Below are 18,228 nucleotides of genomic sequence, written 5' to 3'. Positions count from 1 at the left end.
CAAAGTGGGACCTGCTCTGGGAGTTACCCTGGTCCTGAGTCCGCCGTGTCCCTGCGGGCCTGTGGGCCTCCACAGCGTCCTTTGAAAAATGCAGAATAGGGTGCTTTTGCTGCCTGTTGTTAATTTCACAGTAAAATTTGCCTTGTTTTTCTCAAGAGCGATTTCCTGAAAGGTCTTTTTAGTTTTTGCCCGTGAAGATCTACGAAGGAGAAGGACTTAGAGACGATGCCGACACGTTTGGTGGGAAGTCCATCTGCTAGCCCTGGTGGAGGGACCGGGGCCGCGTCCTTCTGCCCCCTTCTGTCCATTCCCACCAGCACTGTCTGCTTTCACAGATGTGCGTCCGTGTGTGCTGTACGTGGACGCGGAACTCGTCTCTCGTCTAGAGATGCAGCACTCGAGTTTCACGTTTGTGAGAAAATAGATTGGGGCTGCTATCTGCGTGGTTTTAAGCTGAAAAGTTTCTTTTTTTTCTTTTTCTTTTTTTTTTTTTTTAACTCGCGCATGCTTCCTGATGGTCCAAGTCCAGGGACCGCTGTGGTGAGCCTGAGGCCCTTCTCCCTGTGGCACATGCCACATCCTGCAGAGGCACACATCCTGTGCTGTCAGGACCGTGAGCGCCTCGCGTGGAAGGCACTTGCGGAACATTGACAGACTTGGAGTGACAGCTTTCCAGCGCCTTCTAGCGCGTGCAGAAGGAGGGGGCTTTGATGCCGGAGCGGTGGCGTTACTGAGTGTAGCCTCACAGGTTTGTTACATCGGAGAGGGGAAAGGAACCCTCCGCCGTCACCATTCCCCATGTGACGATGGCGCCTAAACCCTTCTTCCTGCCAACGCCTGCCACCTTGCAGGAGGTGGTGCGGTGGTTGGTGGTGGCGTGACCGTGCAGAGCAGTGAGCGCTTGGGTTTGCACTCAAGACCACCCGGGGTGTTTGGCAAGGGCCACAGTCCCCGCCCCGGGGGGCCTGCCCGTGTGGGAGGTCGTGCCTTAATTCTGAGATGCCTTCGAGGTGCTTTTCCTGTCCTCGTGATTTGCTTACGTAGACGTAGAACACGGGTTTGCAGGGGCCTTTGGCCTCTGTGCCTGTGCAGACTGTCGTCAGTGGTGGGGTGTCCCCAGCTGCTCCGCCTTTACAGGCCGCAGGGCCCCAGCTGCGGCGGCTTCGGGCCCTCGGTGGGGGGCAGGAGGGGCAGTCTGGGCCGACCGGTCATCCCGTCCCTGCATCTGCAGGGCAGAGGTGTTTCTCGTTGCAGGGAGCCTGTGGTGGGACCAGGATTCATCTGCAGAGTTGGGAAGTCCCCCCGCCCCCCTCTGGAAGGCGGGGTCGCTGGGCCCATTCTGACCGTGATGCAGAAGGTCTGTGGGACTCCTACTCGGCTCCAACCAAAACTGGCAGCTGGAGGAGTGAGAACCGGGAGGAGTGGACTTCTCTGCACGTGCCTTCCCAGCACCTTCCGTCTGGCTGTGTTTTCGAGCAAGTCACACCGCGACCTCGTGCCCGGCTGTGGGCGTGGCACCGGCAGGAATGGTGCCGTGCTGTGCGGTACGAGTCTCCGCCTCACGTCGGGAGCCTGGGGACCGGGAGGCAGCGATCCCGCTGTCGCCCGCCGCGCCGGACCGCCGGACTCGCGTGCGGAGCCCTGCCTGGCTGTGCCGTCTGGCACTCGGCGGTGCACACGGCGCCACACGCTTGAGAGGGAGGCGAGCCTGGTGGTCGCCGTGGCCTCCTGGGCCGAGGGCTGCAGGGCCCAGTGGGCGGCCAGTGGAGGCACAGAGACCCAGGGCGAGGCGGGCCCTGTGCAGCTCCAGACCCACGGGCCCGGCGAGTCCTCGGTCTCGAGCGTCCAGCTGTATTTTTAGCGTGAATCACGTGCGGAACAGCAGCGCGTGCATTGAAGACGCGGATGGTGAGCCCACCCGCACGTTGAAGAATGAGCTGCTCCGGAACTTGGAAGAATCCCGCTGTAGAACCTACACTGCATTAAATTCATTTATTATCGGAAATTCATTTTTGTGGTTTCTGGTCATGTTGTGCACACTTGTTTGTCCTTGGGTCCTTCTACCATTTAGGTTGGGAATTGGGTGCAAAAGACAGACTCCTCCCTTCAATAGCTGGTGTGAAGCTGGGGGGAGGGGAAAGAGGTGATGGGGGGGGCACCGCACCAGGGAGACACCCCCCCCCCCCCCCCGGGGCCCGGGTCCTTGAGGTCTGTCGGTTACAGAAGCTGAAGCTGCACCGGGTGTGGCGCTGGGCCTGCGCCCCCTCGGGCTGCGCGGTACTGACGACTCCGGAGGCCGAGGCCGAGGGGGGGGAATTGGCTTCCAAAAAAGCCCCGTGGCTAGAGGATGGGGCCCTGCCCTGTGGGGATGTTTTAGGCTTTGTTCTAAGTGCAGTGAGAAGCCTTGGGAGGCTGTGCCGTGGCGGGACGGGACCCAGCTCGCTGGGCTGCCCTGTGCAGGATGGAGGATGCGGCAGCTAGGAGAAGCCAGTGTGGCCGGAAGCCCCGTTGTGGCCATCGGGTCCCGGCGTCCGCGGCTCCGTGCTGGCCGTGTCCTTGACGAGGCCATGTAAAGCCCACCCCCCCGCACACCGAGAGGGCCCCGGGGGCTCAGCTTGGGGGCTGGCAGACCCTCCGTGCTTGGCACGCCCTTGGGGCTCTGGCCTGTTCCGCACGGCCTGCCACGTGGACACTGCCCGCTCAGCTGCCCGGCGTTGGCTGGCTCGGGTGGCAAGGCGGGAGCCCACCTCCGAAGACCCACCTTACAAACTGGGGGCGCTTGAGTCTTCCTGCTCTCGCATTCTGCGAAGACTGTCCCCAGTTGTCACTGGACGAGTCCACAGCCCTGTGACACGGGGACCACCACCATCCCCCGATTCACAGGTTCCTGTCCAACACCAGAGCCCTGACGCTAGGATCCCCCGGGCCCCGCCCTCCACAGCCTGGTCCGCCCAGCGGGCCACCGGCCACCAGGAGCCCCGCACCCTCCCCACTCCCGCCGCCAGACTTCACGGGAGCCGGAGCCGCAGGGAGGTGGACCCTGACAGCTGCCGGTGGAGCGCAGGGCGGGGACCGAGTGTGTGCCCCGCCCCACCCGCCCTCCCTCTGTGGTGGCCGTCCGGGGGCGACACGTCCTAAGAGCAGAGCGCCAGACGGAAGCACGGCCGGGACTGACACGTGGCCTTGGGCGGCGCTGCCCCGTGTGGGTTGGAGAGGCGGGCGCCCGACCTGGACGCGCTGTGCCCGCGGACGGCTGCCCCCCATGCAGCCGCTGCCACCGGAGGAGGCCCGCAGGGACGGGGCTGAGGACGCCCAGTGGTCCAGGTGGGGCCAAGGTGTGGGGGGCGGGGCGGTGGCTTGGGGCCGGGGCGAGGCCACCTTCTCTCCACCTATGGGCTGTGCACTTCCCTGACGGTCCGCATACCAGTACCCAGCCCCAGACCCCATCCCTTTTCGAGTCCCAGGGCCAGCGAGAGCCCCCGTGAGCCCTCTCCAGGCCCTCCAGGGTCCCGGGGGGTGCGCAGGCAGGAGGTATCCCAGGAGTCCTGCCTGGGGGAAGGGGGCATCGTCCTGGCTGGTGAAGGGGGAGCTCACGGACACAGCTGTGGGTCCTAGAAGTGACCCTGCCGGGTAGGACCACACCCATTTACAGGCCCGAGTCCCTACCTGTGACCACACACCTGAGAGCAGGTTCAGCTGACATGGCAGGTGGCTGAGTCCTGCCCACACCTGCCAGCTGTGTGCTGTGGACAGGTCTCCATGGTGGGGGGGGGGGGGGAGGCTCCTGGGGGGGCAGGGCCCACATTCTGGGAAACATTCTGTTTCCACATCCACTGCTGAGGACAGAAGGCCCCAGGACAGGGGCTCTCCTCACGACTGTGACACGCTGAACAACCAGGCCACCTGTGCCGCAGCCCTCCCTCTGGTTCTGTGGACCCCGGGCCCACGTCAGGCCCTGGGATTCCCAGGCCAGTTCACGTCCGTCTCCGAGTGCCCAGGGAGCCTGGTCTTGGGACCTGCTGCTGCCGCCCAGCACAGGGTCACAGGAAGACCCTAAGAGGTAGTGTCCCCGAGGCTGGGGCGAGATGAAGGCAAAGCCAGTGGGGGAGACGGGAGAGAAGCTGGTCGTTTCGCAGGACAGGGTGTGCAGAGCGGCGTGGGAAGCGCCGCAGTGAGCGTGGGAGCCCCAGAGCCCAAACTGCAGCCTTGGCCCGGGCCCTGCTCCAGGCATCTGCTAGAGCTGGGGGGCTGCGTGCTGGTGCCTGTCAGGGTCCAGGAGCGCTCTCGTCCTCCCCCCCACTCCCCCAACCCCCCTGCTGCCCTGGATACCGAGGGGCTGATCCAGGTACTGATCCGGGTGGCATGGGGTCACGTTTCAGCAGCTCTAGCTGGCTCGGCTTCAACTGCCTCCCTGTGTGCTCGCTCTAGAAGGGGCACTTGCCCCACTTCCCCAGGCCGTTGGCAGGGGAGGCAGCCTGAAGTTCTGGAGGGGTCTGGGGGTCCTGAGTGGAACTGGATTCAGCCGGGACGAGGCTGTCCCCACCCCTGAGTGGACCCATCGCAGTGAGTGTGGCTGTTTCTGGCTGCCCACCCTGTGTGCCCTCTGCCTCGACAGCCACGTGTCTGCCCTTGTGGGCCCTGGGAGCAGGGGTGGGGGCAGCCAGTGGCCTTGGACCCGTGGCCTGCAATGCCGGCACATTTCCCTTTTCTGAATCGAGGGGCCACGTGACCACATGTTTGCTCAGCCGTGGATGCTTATGCACAAGGGCCACTGGCAGGAAGCAGAAGTTTCTAGAAGGTTCATAGGAAGCATTCTGATGAGCTGGGGGCACAGGCCTGAGGCTCAGGGCAGGTCACTGTGGGCAGGATGAAGCTGTCCTATCCACTCTTGCCTTCTGTGTTCCCAAACAGGCCATCCGCAGGATCAAGGAGTCCGTGCCTGGGCTGCCGAGTCCAGCCAGACTTCCTTGTTCTGTGTCCCCAGCCACTGGAGAGGAAGTACCTCTGCCTGCCCAGCTGGCATTGCCTCCAGCTTGGGGACTGGGCCGTGGGGGCCTCCCAGGGAGGAAGCAGACAGCACCTTGCCCCACACAAGCTCAGGGCAGACTGCTGGCCCGGATGCTGGCGGGCCTTTCTTGGCTTCCCGTGGTCACAAGGAGGCCCAGGGGCAGCACCATATTCTAGGAGCCTGCCAGCCTCCCAGAGTGGGTCAGCCTCAGCTGGCCTTCCCACCCAGAGAGCAAACACAGCCAGGCTCTCAGGGTCACCAGTGAGATGGGCCAGGTGGGCTTGCTGGGGGCACAGTCCAGTCTGGACGCGGGTGGCCCTCCACTGCTCTGACCATAGAAAGGAATGAAGCTCCTTCTCGAAGGCACCTTTGGACTGTGGCTGTCTGTGGGGGCGTTGGAAGCTCTGCTCCACGCCCGCCTTCTCCTGGTGCCCCTGGGCAGTGCATACACATGCTTGCAGGGGGCGCGGGGGTGTGGGAGCGCCGTGGGCTCCCCCGGAACGGGGCACCCGGAGGCCGTGGCGATGCTGCAGCCGGCTGGGCTCAGGCCAGCTGGACGGACTCCGGTGGGAGGTTTGGGCTGTGTTGCTCTGGGCCTCCCCAGTAAGGCCAGTGGGAGTGTTTGCTCAGGAGAGCGATGTGCCCAACAGGCCCGCTGCCCCCGGGCTGGAAAGCTGGGTGGGAGGGAGGACCGTGTGAGGTGCTCGCGGGGCGACTGTGGTCAAGTCCCAGGGATGAGCGTCGGGGAGACGTTGGGGGCATCATCTTCAGGTCTGGAACCCCAGAGGGGCAGGTGCCTGAGCCCACGGTGGTCCGCCCTGCCAGGGGCCCCGTGTCCTGTGTCGGGTGGGCAGTGAGCTGGTGCCACCTGCGGGCTTATCAGCCTCGCAGATGCCTGGCCCTGCCTCCGCCCCACGGTCTTCAGTTCTGGAAAGAAAACTAGCGTTTGGGGCCCCCGGGCCCAGAGGGACAGCCACTGAGCTTCCCCTATGGCCCCATCCCTCTCAAGCAGGGGAAGCCTTGGGACCTCGGGTCCATGCTGCTGTCCCCGTCGTCCGGGCTTCTGAATCATTCCAGTAACATTTTAAGAACCTGGAGGTGGGGGTGGGGAGCGTGTGACGGGGGTCACTGGGCAGTTTCCAAGTGGAGCGCCGTCCCCCAGCCGACCTCAGCCAAAGCAGGGTCTAGCGTCTGGCTTCTGGAATTGCACAGCTGGGGATATTTTTAGCACAGGACCCGATTTCCCACTGGTTCTGGTATCTAAAAGCAGAGGGCCACAGAAGGGCGCCCTGGAGCCCTGCGTGCCACGCCCCTCTGAGGTCCAGAGGCCCAGCCTGAAGTGCCTGGTCCAGAGCACGCCTGGGAAACCAGCCCAGGGAAGGGATGGGGTTCCCTGCGTCGTGCCAGGGCCCGGACGGGGACTTCTTTGATGCCCACGCCACACGCCCCATCAGGAGCTGGAAGGCACTTTGGAACTGGAATCCCCAAGCCCCAGATGGGGCCCTGGCCTACAGATAGGGGTCTGTTGGGGCCAGAAGGCCGGCTGCTGGAACTCAGACTCGCTCTCCCCCAAACTCCCGAGTGATGGTGTCGAACCTCGAATCAGCTGTCTCTGCTGGTAAGACTGCAGGGCCCCACAGCCTCAAGCGGTGGCTCCTTGGCTGTGGAGGGGCTGCAGGCAGGAGTGGCCCCAGGGCGCCCACGGTGGGGCCACTCAGCAGGTCGGGGCCGTGGGGAGGGCCGCCTCCTCCCTGACCGTGGAAGAGCACACTGTGGTTTGTGGACAGGGAGTGGACCCACGTGGAGACATCAGCCGGAGGAGGTGGACACAGTTGCCTGGCCTCCCTTCCTCCTGGTCACAGTGGCTTCCTGTTGGGACATTGGGAACTTGCTGGTCACTCTGCTGTCTACTCTCCCATGAAGAGGCAGCTGTCATGGGCACCAGCCTGTCTTCACTAAGGAGACGGAGGCTCGAAGAGGCCAGGCCTCTTGTTCCGTGTCCACAGACCCACCCGCACCTGGGCGCCTGGAGGCCAGCCCCCGGGGCAGCTCCTGTGGTCAGTGGTCCATCCTGCGGGGAGTCCCGCGGCCCTGACTTCTCCCGGCCGGTGGGCCCCGCTCCAGGTCGGGGCGTTTGTGGTAATGGGTGCGTCGTATCACACCCACTGATGGGGCTCCTGGTGTGTGCGCCCCGCTCGGGATGGGTCCCCGTGCAGGCGGGGCCCCTGAGCTCCCCGCGGGGCTGCTGCAAGGCCCCCGCACTCTCTGACCACCCGCCCCCAGCTTGCACACCCCGCCCTCCACACGGGACATCACAAGTCACCAGCGGTACCCCCTCTCCACCCATCTCCCACCCCCACGGCTGGTGCCCACAGCTCCCTCTCTCTCATGGTTTAAAAGTAAACTTTGTCTCTGAGGCCGGTTCTTGATTTACAGAGTCACGTGAAGGGAGTGACTCTACCGCCCGCCCCTCCCTCCACATCTTCTGTCAGCGCCCTGCCTTTGTCCCGCCTGCGAGTCCCTCTCCGCAGGGAACCACGGACAAAAGCCCCGAGTTTGCTCAGATTTCTGCCGTTGGTTTTCACACCCCAGCACCCCATCCGGGACCCCACATGCACGGGGGCATCATCTCCTGGCTCTGGCAGTTTCTCAGTTCCCTTGGTCTCAGGGGCAGTCGGGGAGCACTGGCCAGAAGTTTCAAGGACCGTCCCCCTGTGGACACCTGTCTGGCGACTTCCTAGGCAGCCGGGCCTGCCTCTCCTCCGCCCGGGTTCCTCCAAGGGCCGACCACCCCCACGGCACCGTCCCCTTGCTGGCCTCCCAGCACCGCCTGCCCCGACCTCCTCTGCTGGGCACACACAGCTTTCCTGCGGAGCCTTCGGGGACCCACTGCCCTGCTCCTATCCCATAGTGGCCCACCCCTGCCACGAGACCCTCCCTTTTGGCCTCAGCCGGGGTCTCCTGGGCAGGTTACTGAGCTGTCTGCTCTTGCCCAGCTGCTTCCCTGGGGACCCTGGACTGTGGGGAGCGGGGAGTGGGAGTGTGGACCTGGCTGCTGGTCCCGGCTAGCACACCCCTCCAGCTGTGCTCTGTCCCACGTGCCCCTCTGCTGGCCGTCCGGCTGCTCCCAGCCTCTGCTGTCGTGACTCGTTCCTAGAGTCTGCCTGTGCTTCAGGAGCCGACACGCAGGGGGGTTCCGGTGTCGGGGGGGCGGCCACGCTGCCCTCCTGGGTGACACCGTCCCTCCTGTCCCGCAGGCCCGAGTGCCAGGCATGGACGGGGACGCTGCTGCTGGGCACGGGCCTGCTGTACTGCGCCCGGGTCAGCGTGCCCGTGTGCGCCGTCTCCATGAGCCAGGACTTCGGCTGGAACAAGAAGGAAGCCGGCATCGTGCTCAGCAGCTTCTTCTGGGGCTACTGCCTGACTCAGGTGGTGGGCGGCCACCTGGGGGACCGGTAACCACCCCTCCTCCCGACGCGCCCCGGGGCTGCCCCGGGGGGAGGCGGCTCCCGCAGGATGAATGTGGGGCCAGGCCTGGCCTGGAGAGAGGCATCGGCCGAGAGGACCGAGGTCCGTGGAGGAGGCGGTCCGGGGGCAGGTGCGCGGCTCCCCTTGGGGCACTTGTCCTGGGGGGCGGGGGAAGGGTGCTTGTTGGGACGGAGGGACAGGCTGGGCCTGTGCCCTCACCCTCCGCCCCTTCTGCGGAGGAGGACGAGGAAGTGGCGCCCGGCCCGGTGGCGGCAGCTCAGGGCCGGGCTGGAGCAGGCACCGGCTTGGGCTCCTCCGGGCAGGACCCGCCCACCCTGCCTGCCACCCGCCACTGTGCTCTCGTCCTCCTCCAGGATCGGGGGTGAGAAGGTCATCCTGCTGTCCGCCTCCGCCTGGGGCTTCATCACTGCCGCCACCCCGCTGCTCGCCCGCCTCAGCAGTGCTCACCTGGTCCTCATGACCTTCTCGCGCATCCTCACGGGCTTGCTCCAAGGTAGGGCTGTCTTGGCAGCTCCCCTCTGCGGTCCCAGCCGTGCCAGCGCCAGGCGAGCGCGCACGCGTTGTGTACGCGTGTAGGTACACGCGTGTGGACACGTGGGTGTGTGGACGTGTCCGTGCAGGTGGGTGTACGTGTGGGTACATACGTGTACTCAGGCGTAATCCTGCGCGTGTGCTTAGGTCAGAGGAAGTCTCCTGCGCCTGCTGATAAGGCCCCGGGAGCCCCCAGCGCGGCGGGCGGGCAGCTGTCCTCGTGGGCAGGGAGGCACGAGGACCGACCGCCCCCAGCAGGCAGCCGGCGCTTGGCTGCGCTTCCCCGTGGCGGGCGGGTCTGTCGTGCCGCGCGAGGCCTTGGCGCCGAGGCTCTGTCTGTTTCCCAGAAATATTTCACGGTCTGGCACAATCCAATGTCAGATGCCCCCCTCCGCCAAAAGGCCCACCCCGGGGGCGTGGGTGGCAGGCAGCTTGCCACACGGTGGCCGTCAGCGCCCCTGGCCCCTGGAGCAGCGGGGACTTGCTGAGTTTCTGCATGTTGCTGGGCAGAGGCTGCCCCTGGCCGGAGCCTCAGGGACCCGCGTCTGCACTCGGCCTCTCCCTGTTTCCTGACCGGCCCCACCGGTCCGCCTCTCGGGCAGTCCGGCTCCTGAGCCCCCGTGGGTTCACCCCGGTGCCCCATGTGCGGCCGGTCCCGTGGCTGGGGTTTCTGGGCATCCAGCCAGGGGGCCCTCGGCTCAGGCTGTTCCCCCATCTTCCTGGGAGGTGGGGGGCCGGTCCGTGCCGTCACGAGAGCTCAAGGGGCAGCGGTCAGCCTGGGTGACTGGCAGTTGGTGTGGGTGGGGGTGGGGCCCCGACGGGAAGGCCGGGCCCTGCCTCAGCCCCTGGCCTCTTAGCTCTTCCGGGGAGAAAAGCGCAGCACAACAGGTGGGAGCCGCCGTCCCTGTTTTAAAAATTAGGTTTTGCAATGATCGTAGATTTGCAGGAAGTTGCGAAGAGGCCCCGGGGTCCCTCGGGCCTCCTTGGGGCGGCATCTCGTGTGGCTGCGGGACGACGACACATCCGGGCACCGTGGCTCCGTGGGGCCGCTCGCTCGGGCCTCACGGGCTGTAGGTGCACTGCGTGTGTGAACGCGTGCGAGCGTGTGTGTGCGAGCGAGACAGCGTGTGAGTGTGCGTGCGTGCACGAGCGTGTCATGTGTGAGCATGCGTGTGCGAGTGTGCGTGAGCATTGTGAGCGTGTGCGTGCGAGCACGAGCGTGAGTGCGAATGTGCACGTGCGAGCAGGGCGTGCCGGTGTGTGAGCGTGTGTGCGAGTGTGAGTGGGCCTGTGCGAGCAAGCGTGCGCGTGCGCGTGTGAGTGTGCACCAGGACTCGAGCTGGTGTGGCAGGAGTGCCGGCTCAGACTCCGTCGTTCCCACAGCCCGTTCCGTGCCAGGACCCCGAGCACACCTGTCCCCCAGCTGAGAGGCCAGCTGACAGGTCCTCAGAGCCCAGTCCTGCTGGTCCCCGGGGGAGCGTCCCAGAGCAGCTCTCGGTCCTGGCCGGCCCCGCCCTGGCCCCAGGTGACAGCGTGGGGACGCAGCTCTCTGCTCGTTTCAGGGGTCTACTTCCCGGCGCTGACCAGCCTGCTGTCACAGAAGGTACGAGAGAGCGAACGTGCCTTCACCTACAGTGCCGTGGGGGCCGGCTCCCAATTTGGGTAAGTCCTGGCCCTGAGAGCCCAGGGGACAGAGGGTGTGCCCAGGGGGGCCTGGGCGGGGACAGGCCACGTGGGCGCCTTTGCGGCTCAGGGAGATGCGGGTCGGCTGCTTCTGTGCTGCGGGGGACCCCCCCCACCCTTGTGCATGTTCTGTCCCCAGGGCAGGTGGTGTGGTTGAGGCTCTGGCAATGGGACACGGCGTTCCCTTTCATCTGTGCTGAGGGAGCCAGAGGGGGTGCCGTCCCGATGTGGGAGGCGACCTGTGCCCCCCTGGGGGGCATGTGACACGGTCCAGACATGAAGACCCTGTCCCTGTACTCCTGAACGGAGGCCTCGCTCGGGGAGAAGGGACATGTTGCTGTCCTGATGGGGCTTCACTACCCGGGGCTCAGGTCCCTCACTTCCCTGCTGCCAAGAAGCAGGCAAGAAATCAGAGCGTAGAGGGGTGCCTCAGGACGGGCCAGGAGCCCGGATAAAAGCCCAGAGCGCCCAGTGGAACGGGGGTTCTGGATACGCCGTGTGGGACGTACTCCCACAAGGAAGGGTGTGCGTTGTTTCTGAAATCCCGCTTCACCCAGGCGTCCTGGGCCCGTGTCTTAGGCCGAGAGGCACGGAACACAGTCTGCCCACTGCACAGATGAGGAAAGGGAGGCTCCGGGGGGGAAGGCGCCCCCCTGCCCACCCCCCACCCCCCGGCCTGCAGGAGGCGAGGATCCACAGGGCTTCTGGGCTTTGTGCTTGCTTCTCCCACTTTTGTGTTTAGACATCTTGGAGGCCAACTTGGAGGCCCGGCAGCAAGAAATTAAAGCAACAGAGGGCCCCCGTGCCGTGTCACGGCCGCACGGCTGTGCCCACGTCCCCTGGGCGCCGAGGCAGCCGGAAGTCTCCCTGAACGCTCCGAATGCTTCGCAAAATACGCTCAGACTGGGGCGGCTGCTTTCCTGGCGACGAGCTTATGCCGGGTGGGGGTGCTCAGAGGCATCGCCTTGCCCCAGCAAAGCCCAGGGTCACGGCCACCTGTCTTTCAGGACGCTGGTGACGGGGGCCGTGGGCTCCCTGCTCCTGGACCGGTACGGCTGGCCTAGCGTCTTCTACTTCTCCGGCGGGCTCACCCTGCTGTGGGTGTGTTATGTGCACAGGTACCTGCTGAGTGAGAAAGGTAACTGTGGCCGGGCGGGCGATGGCCGGCAAATGCAGCTGCCCAGGGAGGGCGAGGGCCTGGCGCCCGGCCCCTCTAGTGGCCGCTAAACATCCACCCAACTCACCTGCGGAGTAGCACCCGCTCAGCGGGTCCCTGGGCTGCAGCTTGGCCCCGTCCGGAAAAGCATCCTCTAGACTAGAGCCTGAGGAAAATGCCAGTTCTCGGGCCGGCTCTGCCCGGGTTCAGGCCTGAGAGCCGTGCCCCAGGAAGAAGCGGGCACACGGAGACAGGTGCCCACCGGGCACAGGCAGCTGGCAGGGGCCATCGGTCTAAAGACGGCAGGAAGCGGGGCTCGGGGGATCTGAGGATGGGGGAAGGACCGAGGAAGTCTGTTCAGACTCCCTCAAATGCCGACAGCCCAAGGTGCTGGCAGGGAGGACGGTGTGGCCGTCCCCGGGGCAGCCAGGTGGGCCGCAGGGCTGTGGGGGCGCTGGCCCCTGGAGCTGCCCCCCAGGGAGCCGTCTGTTACGAGCAGACGCCATCCCCCAATTCTGAGGAGCTTCCACATGGAAACCGCTTGCCCCTCAGATCTCATCCTGGCCTTGGGCGTTCTGGTGCGAGGCCTGCGGGTGTCCAGGCGCACCAAAGTTCCCTGGAGACAGCTTTTCCGGAAGCCCTCTGTCTGGTGAGCCGGCGCCTCGGGGCCGCGGCTTGGGGTGGGGCGGCACGGGGCCGAGCCCAGCCGATCTCGGGTGTTCCCGAAGCCTACACGGGCCGGGGTCACCCCGGCTTCTGAGCTCCGCGGGGGCTGGCGGGGGCGCCCCTCCGTGCGGGGCTGGGGCGCATGGACCCTGAGCCCCCGGCCGCGCCCCCCAGGGCAGCCATCTCCGCTCAGCTGTCGTCCGCGTGCGCTCTCTTCATCCTCCTCTCCTGGCTGCCGACCTTCTTCAAGGAGACGTTCCCTAGCTCCAAGGTGGGTGGACCACCCTGGCGCCCGCGGGGTGACGGAGACACAGTGTTGTTTGCGGCCGCACTCGGGCTCGCGGCCCCGAGCTAACCTCGCCCTTGCTCAGGGCCCGCGGCCCCTCTGGTCTGGTGCAGCCACCCAGGACAGGGCCCCTTCCCACCGCCGCACAGCGCCTGCTCCCGGGATGCACCCTGTGCGGCCGCCCGGCAGAGCCCTGTCCTAGGCTCAGCCGACGGTCTGTGCATGGTCATGACCGAGGACGGGCCAAGTGGGGATCGCGACAGGGGCAGGGTCAGCTTGGCCCACTCCACCCCGGCCACCCTCCCCGTCTGGTGACCAGAACCTCCTGCACCTCCGCACGGTGGGCCTGTGTCCCCCCTGCTCGGCCCTGTCACGGTGGGGGGGGGGCCAGTGAGGGAGACTCGGCCTGAAGGGGGGCGGCCCTAGTGGACGTGGAGCTCGGCCAGGGTGGGGGGGGGTCAAGGTCAGGGGGGCCCTCCAGCCCGGGAGCCCAGCCTGTGGGCAGGGAGAGACTTACCGGGCATCAGGGCACATGGGCGACCACCGGCCTGTGCAACCTCTCGCGGGTGGCCAGGCGCATGCCCTCTGAGGCCTCCCTTTTCCCTGCAGGGCTGGGTCTTCAACGTGGTGCCCTGGCTGGTGGCCATCCCCGCCGGTCTGTTCAGCGGGTTCCTCTCCGACCATCTCATCAATCAGGGTGAGCCCTGGGGGAGGGGCCGCCGGGAGCCAACCCAGCTTTGCCACACTGTGGGGGGTGGGGGCCCCCTCCTGGGGGTGCTACGGGGATGGGAGGGGTCTTGCCACCCCCAGGACCTCGCTTCGAGAGTGGGGCCCCGACCACCTCAGCCTCAGTTTCCCGGAGGGGGTGGGGCACAGGGAGAGGACCCGATTCCTGTGGGCACCGTGGAGCTCCTCCTTGGTCTTCAGAGGGGTCAGAGGTCATAGGTCGGGGGGGCTGTGTGTGCGAGCCCGGGACCCCAGCGAACACGCCCGAGGACGAGGATCTCACAGACACGCACACCGCACACGCATGCACACGCACACGCATTCTTAGACGTTAGTCCTTTCCTAGTGAGAGAGTGCTGCACCCTCACTGTGGAAAAAAGTGGAGACTTTGTAGAAACAGGGAGAGAGCACGTGTGTAAACCATCCCGGGGCCTTCCTTCTGCCTGTCTGCTTGACCTTGTCCTGGAGAGTCCTCTAGATGCACACCCAGGGCAGGGCACACGTGCTCACACGCACTTGCACACGTGCACCCAGGACACAGGACATCCAGGGCAGGGCACACATACTCACACGCATTCGCACACGTGCACACATACCCAGGATGCAGGATGCCCAGGCAGGGCACACGCGTCCACAGGAACTCACACGGGTGTGCACACGCACCCAGGATGCCCAGCACAGGGCACACATGCCCACACACACTCACACAGCTGCTCACACACACCCAGCACACAGGATGCCCAGTGCAGGCACGTGTGCCCACACACATGTGCACATGTCTCACGCACGACCCGGGACACCCCCTCCTTGAGCCCAGGGCCCGGCCCTCCCCTCCAAGCTCCCTCCCTGCAGCCGTGCCGGCTGGGACCCCACGTGGGTGCCAGTGGGAACCTCTCTCCTCTGCTCAGGTTACAGAACCATCACTGTTCGGAAGTTCATGCAGGTAGGGAGGTGGAATGCTCCTCTGGACACCCCTGGTTTGTTCCCGGGACCTGGGGGTTGTGACCCCCCGTCTCCTGACCCAGAAAGCATTCGGAGGTGCCCTGGGTCAGTGCTGGGGGCTGGTTTGGCCGACCTGAGGCCCTTCTCCCAGCTGTGCCCCCCCAGACCCCCGCACACGTCTCTGGGCCTGGGTCGCCCTCATTCCCCTCTGGTCGGACAAGTGGGGGTCTCATACCCGCTGGGCAGGCCTGGGAGGGGCTTTCCCAGTGACCTTGCTCAGTGCGCCCTGGGTGACCCCGGGAGGAGCCCTGTCGGCAGGCATCAATCCTCTCTCCCGCAGGTGATGGGCCTTGGCCTGTCCAGCGTTTTTGCCCTGTGTTTGGGGCACACCTCGAGCTTCTGCAAATCTGTGGTGTTTGCATCAGCTTCCATCGGCCTGCAGACCTTCAACCACAGGTGAGGGCCGGGCGCCCCACTCACCAGCCGGCACCCTGGCACGGTGGCTGTGCCCTGGCATGGCTGAGCGCCCTGCTGCGGGGGGCGGGCCTTGGCTGGGCTGGGTTCCGAGTGCCCGCGTGGCAGTTTCTAGACCCCGGGTGCTCAGAGGACCAGCCCCGGACTCCATGGGGGTGGCAGCCGCCCTGTGGTCACTTGCTCGCCCACCTCCCTTTCTCTTTCCCACAGTGGCATTTCCGTCAACATCCAGGACCTGGCTCCATCCTGTGCTGGCTTTCTGTTCGGTGAGAGCCACTGGCCCCCGTTTGAATAGGAGGGGCTGTTCCCCACCCAGGCGTTGCTCACCCGAGCCCCCCCCCCCCCCCCCCCGTCCTCTCTCCGGGCCCCCAGGGGCTGCCCCCGGGCGAGGGCCTCCTGTGACCCATCCTCCTTGTCGCTCTGTCTCGCTCACAGGTGTGGCCAACACAGCTGGGGCCTTGGCAGGTAAGAGGCGGGCTGGGTGTCTCCCAGCTGTCCCACCCCTGAGTCTTCCCGCCCCGCCAGCCCCTTAGCCCTGCAGGGTGGGGCACGGCGCCCTCCAGGGCCCCCCGGTGTCAGACCAGCGGGGAGGGGGACAGTGAGATCCCAGAGCTGGTCCGGGGCGAACGTTCACTTTTCTGACGGCGAGCACCCCAGCCCTCACTTGACCAATAGATGTGAGTCCAATCCTCAAGGCCCGGGGTTCCAGGGGTTGAGTGCTGGATGAGAACTCTGGGGCTCACTCCCCATGGAGGACCTGTGAGAGGCAGTATGCCGGACAGCCCGTGAGGTCTCTGGCCCTCTGGGACCCTCTGAGGCCGGCCCTCCCTTGGCCTGGTAGCTTGGACACCTGAGTTCAGCTTCTGTCCCTCAGGCCGCCCCCGGCCTCCCCTCCTGGTACCCTAGCCCCAGTCCCCGCCCCGGCCCTCCCCTCAGGACTGCCCCGCCCGCCTCTGGTGCAGGTGTCGTGGGCGTGTGCTTGGGAGGCTACCTCATCGAGACCACGGGCTCCTGGACGTCCATGTTCAGCCTGGTGGCTGCCATCAGCAGCCTGGGGCTGTGCATCTTTCTGCTGTTTGGAGAGGCCCAGCGCGTGGACCTGAGCCCTACCCACGAGGACCTCTAGCCGCCTCGGCCTGACGGTTCCCCGAGGACCCAGTGCTGCCCGCCTCGGGGCGTCGGGCTGTGTTGAAGAGCCTCCCACTCCTGATCCCGGGTGTGTGAGCAGAGGGGGATGGGCCCCAGCAGAGCCCGGGCAGCCCTGGTGGGCCTCAGTCTCTCCACCTGCCAGTGAGGTGATCGCGCCCTCCCCCGGGGTTCGTGGGCTGGCAGGGGTGAGTGGGATTGGTATTTTGAGTAGCAGCTGCACTGTCACAGTCTGTCCCACGTAGGTCTGCGTGCCCACGTGGTCACTGGGTGGGAGGGCTGCCTGTCTGTCATCACAGGGGCAGGGGCACCACCCAGCTGCACTCTTCCCTCAGACCTGCTCTGCTTTGCTTCTTGGCCCTGGGGCCAGATCATTCTTCCTGGGGGATGCCGTCCTGCGCACTGCGGGCTGTTTAGCAGTTGGCCCCCGCCTACTAGGTGACCCCCTCCGCCAGTGATGACAACCAGCACTGGCTTCTGGCCTCACCACATGTCCTCAGGAGACTGTGCCTTGGGCCAGAACCGCGGGTCTGATGGAGGCTGTTGGGGGTTGTGGGCTAGATGTCCTCGCCCATCTTTGGGGCCCCCCCTGGCACCCCCTGTGGGTCCCTCTCTGCCAGGGATGCTTCTGGGGACCAGGGAGCCCTCCCACCTTGTCCTCCTCTCTCTCATAACGAGAAACTGGTCATCTCGTGAGTTTGTAATAGATTTTGCAAGATGTCTATGTAGAAGAACTAAGAATGTGGAGAGATCACACCAGACTTACTTAAATGATTAAACTGGAAAGGGAAGGCTGCGATTTTATTAACCTTCCTTTATTTATTTATTTTTTCTGAAGCTTTTATTTATTCATCTTGAGAGAGTGAGTTGGCGAGCACGTGGGGAGGGGCAGAGAGAGAAAGAGTGCTTGAGTGAACGGGGGAAGGGCGGGGGGGGGGGGGAGAATCACAAGCATGTTCTGTGTTGTCAACACAGAGCCTGATGTGGGGCTTGATCCCACGAACCGTGAGAACATGACCTGAGCCGAAGTCAAGAGTTGGATGCCCAACCGACTGAGCACCCCCCAGACCCCCAATCTTCCTTTTTTAAAAAGAATAAACACGTATTAAAAGCTTGTTGAGCTCACCCCGGAGGAAGCCCCGGGAGTGTTGCAGGTGACGGTCAGGGGCGGCCCCCTGAGCAGACACATGCAGGAAGGAAGGTGGAGGTGAAGGTGCAGGGGCGGCAAGGGAGGAGGTGCCCCTCCACCCGGGGAACCCGCCCGCGGTGGCATGGAGCCTCTGGCCTTGCTGTGGCCTGCCTGTCGCGGCTCCCGCGGAACCGGACCCAGACAGCCCAGGTGCGCTCGAGGAGGAGGAGGGTAGCTCCGCGTGAGTACACGTTGCTCCCTGCCGCCCCCACTTGTGATCAGAAAGAACCCGAAGACGGACCTCTGATTACAAAATGAGTCTGGCCTCCATAGGTCAGGCCTGTTTGTGGAGGTGGAGACGCGCTGGGGGGCGTCGTGGACACGCGGAGACGCGGAGAGGCGCTGGGGGGCGGCGTGGAAATGTTCTAGGGATGTTAATTTACCACAAAGGCCTTCACGTGTGCTCCGCTGGAGGTTTTCCCCAAGTGACCCCCGGCGGAGGAGGAGCCCAGCCCCGGAGGGCCCCCCGCGGCCGACGTCCTGCAGCGCAGAACACGGTGACGGTCCTGGGACGCAGGAGCTGAGGTCGGCCCTCATGACCGCTGCCAGCGGGCGGCGCAGGATGTTGGCGCGTTCACACTGCCGCGTGGCCGTCCCCACCCACCGTTTCCAGAACGGGAAGCCTGTCTTCATTAAACAACACCTACCCCCGCCCCCAGGGGCCCACCATCCGCCACCTGTCCCTATGGGTGTGAGGGCCCCAGGCCCCTCACATAAGGGGAGTCATGCAGTATTTGTCCTTCAGGGACTGGCTTGTTCCACTCGGCGTGGTGTCCTCGAGCCCCACCCATGTTGTAGCAGGTGTCGGCTCGTCCTTCCCTTTTACGGTCGGGTAACAGTCCCGTGTGTGCACGGGCCACACCTGTTCGCCCACTCGTCTGCGGTGGACTCCTGGCTTGTTTCAACCTTTGGCTGTCGGGGTAAGGCCTTTA

At 65.3% G+C, this 18,228-nt stretch overlaps 1 protein-coding gene across 4 annotated transcripts; it reads left to right on the top strand.

Moving 5' to 3' along the window:
- Positions 1-2,970: 2,970 nt before the first annotated feature.
- SLC17A9 (solute carrier family 17 member 9) lies at positions 2,971-16,904 on the top strand. Of its 4 annotated transcripts, none has more exons than XM_053199742.1 (13): positions 2,974-3,324; positions 8,266-8,606; positions 8,851-8,990; positions 10,591-10,690; positions 11,719-11,849; positions 12,420-12,516; positions 12,708-12,804; positions 13,429-13,516; positions 14,454-14,488; positions 14,828-14,943; positions 15,172-15,227; positions 15,397-15,426; positions 15,924-16,904. In XM_053199742.1, the coding sequence occupies exons 2-13, from the start codon at positions 8,281-8,283 to the stop codon at positions 16,085-16,087; spliced, it is 1,380 nt and encodes a 459-aa protein (XP_053055717.1). In that variant the 5' UTR covers positions 2,974-3,324; positions 8,266-8,280; the 3' UTR covers positions 16,088-16,904. The 4 variants fall into 4 exon arrangements, with proteins under 4 accessions (XP_053055716.1, XP_053055717.1, XP_026902386.1 ...); XM_027046587.2 differs by having other exon boundaries at positions 2,976-3,324; positions 8,266-8,463; XM_053199741.1 differs by having other exon boundaries at positions 2,971-3,324; positions 14,454-14,943.
- Positions 16,905-18,228: the final 1,324 nt, after the last annotated feature.

Source organism: Acinonyx jubatus, chromosome A3 (genome assembly GCF_027475565.1).
Source record: "Acinonyx jubatus isolate Ajub_Pintada_27869175 chromosome A3, VMU_Ajub_asm_v1.0, whole genome shotgun sequence".
Classification (NCBI taxonomy): domain Eukaryota; kingdom Metazoa; phylum Chordata; class Mammalia; order Carnivora; family Felidae; genus Acinonyx; species Acinonyx jubatus.
This window is presented reverse-complemented; position numbering and strand designations above follow the sequence as displayed.

Excerpts from the sequence above, each read along its gene's own strand:
- SLC17A9 (XM_053199741.1), top strand. The coding sequence starts at position 8,281 with ATGGACGGGGACGCTGCTGCTGGGCACGGGCCTGCTGTACTGCGCCCG. Across the intron at positions 11,850-12,419 it reads GTACCTGCTGAGTGAGAAAG|ATCTCATCCTGGCCTTGGGC; the intron begins GTAACTGTGGCC and ends CTTGCCCCTCAG. Across the intron at positions 13,517-14,453 it reads CGACCATCTCATCAATCAGG|GTTACAGAACCATCACTGTT; the intron begins GTGAGCCCTGGG and ends TCCTCTGCTCAG.